Source organism: Grampus griseus (genome assembly GCF_964374135.1).
Source record: "Grampus griseus genome assembly, chromosome: 5".
Taxonomy (NCBI): Eukaryota; Metazoa; Chordata; class Mammalia; order Artiodactyla; family Delphinidae; genus Grampus; species Grampus griseus.
The window spans coordinates 31,780,659-31,787,662 of record NC_138998.1 but is presented as its reverse complement, the minus strand read 5'-3'; the positions used below and the strand labels follow the sequence as shown (position 1 = coordinate 31,787,662).

The 7,004-nt window shown below is 58.0% G+C and overlaps 1 protein-coding gene across 2 annotated transcripts in view; it reads left to right on the top strand.

Annotated features, from left to right (window-relative positions):
* Positions 1-3,921: 3,921 nt before the first annotated feature.
* EPHB1 (EPH receptor B1) overlaps positions 3,922-7,004 on the top strand; it is a gene marked incomplete at both ends in the record, with an annotated part of 421,851 nt that continues 418,768 nt past the window's right edge. For both annotated transcript variants that reach the window (XM_082655000.1, XM_082654999.1), the window contains one exon: positions 3,922-3,979. In XM_082655000.1, coding sequence (XP_082511126.1) covers positions 3,922-3,979 — 58 coding nt within the window. The remainder of the gene's footprint in view (positions 3,980-7,004) is intronic.

Below are 7,004 nucleotides of genomic sequence, written 5' to 3'. Positions count from 1 at the left end.
GATAAGTCAATCCCCTGGGTTATTAGAGAAATTAACAAAAGCCCTAAACTGATGCTATTCTTACCTGAGCCATCAGCATGTGCTAAAAGTCATCAGTGCCGTTCCCTCATACCCTTTCAAGCTGTTGTGCCCCGTCCCCAACCCGATCCAACTCCCTCCTCTAACCCCTCTAATTTTTCCCCTACCTCTTTCTCTTCTTGCCACAGAACACTTCCTTCAAACAAAACCTGATATAGTCAATAGAGTAAAATGAAAAGCTGACGGAACAGAGGTGAGGTCTGCAGCCCCATCCACTGACCACTTCCCTATCTGCATGTCCCCTGAGAGGACCTCAGAGAACAGTTTGAAACTCGTAGGCAGTGGCTCCAGAGCCTCACTGTGCAGCAGAATCCACTGGCGTGAGGACTATAAAACACACCTGTGGCCCTACCACATCCTTACCAACTTAAAATCCTCGTGAGCCTTGGGTGAGCATTGCAGGTCAGAAGATATTAAGTGGCTGATTCTTGTGTAATTTTCCTGGCACAGGTTCAGAGACCCTGGCAGAGCTCTTGGGACCCCTGTAATTGTGGTGTCCCAGGGTCCTCCCAGGAGTGAGGTTTGCAGTTGGATAATGCCTTCAGCCAAGTCTGGAACTGCTGCTCTGTACCCACACAAGGAGCTGTAGCACAAGACTGTGGGTGAGAGGGACCAGTTAAGGGACACCAAGGCTTCCTGGGAGAGGTGGGCTATGGGTAGAAGTTGAGGGCAAGAAATTCAATTCATTTCATTTCAGTTTGCATGAAAACATCTGGTGCAGTGCTTGTATGCAGCAGGTGAGCAATAAACAGAAGTCATTCCCCTCGTGTCTCACTACCCACCATCATCCTTTAGCTGTTAACCTTGCTTATTTTCCAGTCCTTCCCATCACCTGACACCTATTTCCTGGTTATTGTCATCCTTCTCCACTACACCGTAAGCTGCCTCAGAGCAGGGTCTGTGTCTGCGTCTCCCCAGCCTCGAGCAAGCCCTGCCTGGCTCATAGTAGGTACCCAATAAATATTTGTGGAATAAATGGGTGAATGCATGGCTAGCCGGGTGCAAGGGAAGGAGAGCCTGGGTTGGGTGTGGGGATGGTGAGGGGATCAAGCTGGCTGAGCAGCCCAGCACAGAGGGAGGCTGGCAAAGTCTGGGTTGAGAAGGCATGTTCCAGGGAGCTTGTAGAGGAATCTGGATGCCACGCTGAAGTGGTTGGTCTTTCTTTAGCACAAAATGAGGAGCCATTAGGTTTCTGTGCTGGGAAGAGATAAGATCAAGCTTGGCTTGAGGAGGATTGGTTTGGCAGCAGAGTGCCGAAGGATTGGAGACGGGAGGGGATGGAAGCTGGGTGACCAAAGCAGCGGGCTGGCACTGGGACAGGCTCACGGTCATGGGCCAAGGGCATCAGAAGCAAGTTGTGGCACAGGGGACTCTGCCTAATGTACCTCTCAAACGACTATGATGTTCATACAGTGGATTTTGTGTTTTGTATTCAATATGCATCAAAAACAGGACCACAGTCCTTCCTCCTTGTAAAGTAAGAAAATTTTATTTATGATGTGTGTAGTTTACTTACCCTGCCTCAAAAACAAGAAGGTTAAATATTACACTTTTTCCTTTAGGAAATGTAATTTGGGACAATTACCAACACCATGTTTTTGGTCCTTATTCCTATGGAAACTGTATACATTTTCTTCTTGGGTGCTCTTTATGACTTTTAAAAATATTTTAAAAAAGTAATTTAGAAGTAAGTTTTTCAAATAAAGCAATATTTCTTAAAAAAAAAAAAGACTGTGATATAGCAAAGGACAGAAAGGAGTCTGAGACTCATCCATCTATCCATCCATGAGGGGAGGGCTGGAGGCAGAAGAGCAGGTGAAGCTGCTGAGGAATTGTCCATGGACCCAGCAAGAGTTGAAGAGGGAACAGTAAGAAGTGCTAAGATAGGTAGGAGGAGAGCGGGCACCATGGGAACTGAGGCAAGAGCTCCCTGATGTCAAGGGTGCTAAGGGCTTAGGAGGACTGTGGGTAACTGGGTCATCCCCGGGGTGATGGCTCCAGAGATGTTGGGATGTAGTTGGTGGGGTGAGGCAGGACAGAGGGCAGCTGGCACGCCGTAAAGAAGGAGGATGAGGGAATGAAGGCTGGTGCCGAGGCAGGGTGGGATGGAAGGTAGTGGGGAGGGAGGCAGCCTGAGTCAGAGTGCGGGAAGCAAAACAGTGTCAGGATGGGGAGAGGAGTCTGGCTATGACTGAGGCAAAGGAGAGACTAAACATTCAGGGTGGGAAGCTGATTTGGCAAAGCTGGAAGAGGAGGACGTAGAGCATGGGAGGGGTCATCACATCTGCCCACAGTTAAATCATTGACAAATCTGGGAAAGGCTTGGTGGGGAAGAGGCGACTGTTGGGGGGTTGACCTAACAGGTCCTCCCTGACCCTGTAGGACCAGACCATCATCAGGTCTGGGGTGGGAGTGATGGGATGAGGACATTTCTCCAGCATAGCTTTACAGACTCAAGGCAGATCTTGAATGCTCCGGCTATCCCTAGAGACAGGAAAAGAAAGCAGAGCTGGGGGTGCTGAGCCCGGGAGAATCGCTCCTGCCTCCAATGCCCTGTCCTCCTGTTGCTGTCTCTGCAAGTCCTTCCAGCCCCTCCCCCACAGTTTTGGTGCCTTCCCCCACCTGCCACCTTGCAGAGCTCTTGCTGCCCCTATTGCATTCTGCCCCTCTAAGGGGCTATGTGACCACTGGTCCCTCCCGCCTGACCTGTCCTCTGGGGTTGGGGCCCTCGGTGGATGGTCACAGAACACATGGGGAAGTGAAAATTAAAGGCAGCCAGAGATTTCTGGGGGACAAGAGCAGCAGGGAGCTGGACAGGAAGCATATCCAGTGCCCTGCACCCTGGGGCTACTGCCCCCAGATTCTCTGAACCTCATTCATTCAGTCAGCGGATACATGCCATCACCTTCTACGGGCCAGGCATTGTTCTAGGCACTGGCCATTCCGTAGTGAACAAAACACACACGAATCCCGTTCTGGTAAGGAGAGACCCACAATAAACAAAATTGATTAGTAAAAACCACAGTGTGTTAGGTGAAGTGCTACGGACAGGAGGGATAGGGTGTGCCATGGGGGCTGCACTAAATAGAGTAGTCAGGGTAGTCTCGCTGAGAAGATGAAAGAAGACAAATTTGATTATTTATAGTTCACCTAGTCCTGGTGGGCTGTAAGCGGAAGGGTCTTAGTCAGCCCCTTCCCTAGGCCCCCTAGGTTAGGGCATGGAGAGCTGGGGCTGGCCGGTGCGGTTCTCCGAGAGCACCACCAGGGGGAGCCCGGACCCCTCCTAGCGCCTTCCCAGCCCTCCCGCACAGCCTTGCAAGCAAAAGTTTTTCTTAAACTAACAATGCCAGTGTAAGGAGGTGCTCGCGCCTGATTGGACGGGGGAATTTTGCAGGTTTGATTCCTTGATTGGACAGGAGGTGTTAGGGGTGGGGAGAGAGCTGATGGTGGGGGATCCCGCACCCTCCCCCGTCAGTCTGGCCGGCTCAGTCCTCCAGTAGGCTCGGCTGTAGCTCGCAATGTGACACCAGGACGAACACGCACTCGCGCGCTCTCCCCGGCTCGCACTCCCTCGCCCGCTCTCTCACACACGCACGCACACACCCACCTCTCCCATAAACACACACACACACATGCACACCCACACCCACGCGCGCCCGCACCGCCCCACGCGCGCACAATCCCGCCCACGCCCACGCCGCGCTCCGGGGAGTCCGGTCCCAGCCAGAGCGCGAAAGGATACGGAGAAGCCACCGGCGGGGAGCGCAGCGGCACCCCGAGACGCGGTGCCCTCCCCCCGCGGCCGCCTCGGCTCGGGCTCGGCCTGGGGACCGCCGGCCGGCGATGGCCCTGGACTGCCTGCTGCTGCTCCTCCTGGCATCCGCAGTGGCCGCGATGGAAGGTAACGTACCCACCGCGGAGCAAGTTGGCGGCTGTATCCCCGGGGCTTCCGTGGCTGCTACGCGTCGCCTGCATCCCGCGACCCGAGAGCCAGGTTGTTGGGGAGCATCGGCCGCGGCCGAGCGCGGGGCTGGGGCGGCACCCACCCGCGCGCCCCCGGCTGGCTTTCGGCGCCCGCAGCTGGTTCGCGGAGCCCTCTGGCTCCCGCGCCCGGGCGCTCCTTAGCAGCCCCGGTCTACCGCAGCTCGGCTCAGAGAGCACGGAGCCCGCTGCATTGCGGTGCAGGCTCCTTAGCTCCGGGGAGACCGGCGTTGGGGAGGAAGGGGCGTCTCGGGCGGTCCGGCCCCTGGAGTACGGGCGTCAGTCTGCTCGCTTCCTATCCCGGGCAAGGATGCTCTTAGGCAGCCGCGCGCCACCTCTCCTTTTCCTTCGCTCGGGATCCGCGGGCTCCAGGACTCGGCCCGGCGGGCTAGCGCTGCGCGCCGGGACCGGAGAAGCTCTGCCCCGGTACCTCGCAAGTGGCTGCCGAATGAGAGGAGCTGAGTTCATTGGCCCGACCCTCGGGGGACAGCTGGTGGTACCGGAGCCTGCGGGCTGCATCTTTCCCGGGTCGGTCGGGGCGGGGTGGACACGTTTGTCGCCTCTTGCTCCTGAAAACGGGGGTGGGGTGGGGTGCGTGATCAGTTCTGACGAAACTCGCCCAGTATCCCTCCGGCCTGGGAAGGTAGCCGACGCGCAGCGACGCTCTCCCTGCTACTTCAGCCTCGGCTGTGCCTCTGCCGCCGTGGCCCGGAAAGCGCGCTCCGCGGGCACAGCGCCTGGCGCAGCAGGGAGACCCGCGCTCGGCGGCGCCCGCGAATCCCTGTGGGAAATCCCTGCCCCTCTCCCGCCTCCCGCCCCCTTCCCCCGCCCCCTTCCCCGAAGCACAGCGGCGGCCGCAGCCCCCTCCCGAAACGCAGCCGGCCTAGAGCGGAGTTTAGTGTCGGGATGCAAGCAATTCTGGGGGGAGATACGCGCCTCAGCCCCGCAGCCCTGGTATCCGGCGTGGGTGAAACTCCACCGAGGGACTCCGCACGCAGCCCCCGGCACCTGCGCCGCCTTCCGAGCTGGGAGCTCGCTCCGCTGGGCCGCCCAGGTCCTCGTCCAACTGCTACTGGTTGCCCAGTGGAACCCTCCGCCCGGCCCCAAACCCCGTGATTCAGCGCCCCGACCCCTCCGGAAAGTGCTGCCCTTCTCGAAGCGAAGCTGGGGCCTTGTGGCCCCGAGGCGGGGCTGAGATTACCCGGCCTGGTAGCGAAGACCACCATATCCCGCGTTCGTTCTGGTGGCGGCGCGGGGGTGCGGCGATTAATGCCTAGAAAGCTCGCTTTTGCTTTTCTGAAGGTGGCTTTTTGTCTGCCCTCCGCCTGCCGCTGCCCTCTCTGGCTGCTGGGTCTTTGTGCCGAGGGGGTTGCTTTTGGGAGCGTACAGGGACTGGAACGTTGGGGAGCGCGATCAACACCCCGCAGAAGGGATGCTTGGAGTTGGCTTATTGAGAGACAAGCGCGGGAGCGGTTGAATTAGGACAAGCCAGGCGAGGCACACCTCCAAACCAGTCGGGACGACCTGGGAGAGCGGGCATTTGCAATGGGCGAGGCCACACGGGACTTTCTAACGCTGGGGCGGAGCGTCCTGCCCGCCGATCTTCGCGCCCCTTGGAGAGTCAGCGGCTCGGTCTCGGAGAGCAAATAGGTGCCTACTTGGGGAGCCTGGTCTCGGCGTTGGGTCTCCATCGTTGAAGGAGGGCATATGCATTCGAGCGAAATTGGAGAGCAAATGTGTGGGAACTCACTGGGCGTCTGGCGGCGCGCGGTTTCTACCCTAGATCCCCTCTTGGCTAGCCCTCCCTGTCTTCTGGGCTGGAGAGGCCCCAGGGAGGGTGCCGTGGTGCGGGCGCCCAGCCGCGCGCGTACCGGTCCTGTCACCCAGGTCGTCCGGAGCCCTTCCCTCCTCGCAGCTCGGAAACTTTCCCGTTAGCCTGGCCAGAAGAGCCCGGCTTTCTGGGCTGAACGTCTGTCTCTCCAGTAAGGGTTAAAAGAAATGCCACGTTCAGCAGAATATTAAAGCAGCCCTGGCGTCCCTGCTCAGTGCACAGTGATAGTACACACCATTCACTCCTTCCTCTCCCCGATGAACACAGGCAGGCTCATTTTCTCCTCCTCACACGCGGAGCTGCCTTCCCGCCTGCCTGGCTGGGCTGGGGCCAGCGTCATTCGGTTTGCGATGAGTGAGGAATAATTATCAGAAAAGTGGATCAATGAGCTGCCTACACAGAGAGCAGATCCCTCTTACACTGCCGTGGCCAGGCGGCGCCTTCCCTTGCTGGTTTGGCCACTTTTGTGTCTGTCTGTCTTCTTTCTCTCGTGGGTCTCTGTTGGAATTTCAGTGGGCCCTTGTCACCCAGGGCAAGCAGCTCTAAGAGCAGTCAGGTCCTCAGCCCAGGCCAGGGCAGGGACAGAGGGATAACGGCAGCCGCGGGCCAGGTGGTGGGGACACTTAGCCAGAAGCAGGAGGGGCCCTAGGAGACCCTCTGCCTGGGTGGAAGGAGGGAAGGGGCTGGCTGACCTGGGGAGTGAGAGGCCCACACTGAAGGAGACGGCCCCTTCCCTCCCCGCTTACAGCCCGCTCTGCTGTGTGGGGAGAGAGATGGCATGCAGGGCAGAGGCATGGGCTTTTAAAGGCTATTTTCAGAGGGGAGCAGGCAGGCTGGGAGGCAGGGATGCTGACATACTCTGGACTTCTATACACAGAACCAGGGCTCTTTTCTCTGTCTCCAGAAAAACAACTGCCTCTTCAAGTCCATGTCTTTTCACACTGGGCCTGAGAGCTTGTTGAGAACAGGCTGCTGGTGTCTGCGGGCTGCATTCTCTGAGCTGCCCTTTGGCCCATACCCTTTGTGTTGGGGTCTGGAGACCTGGGCTTCTCTTGAGGTGCTTCTCAGGTGTTGGGCTGGCCGCAGACAGTTCTCCCTCAGAGTGGAGTATTCC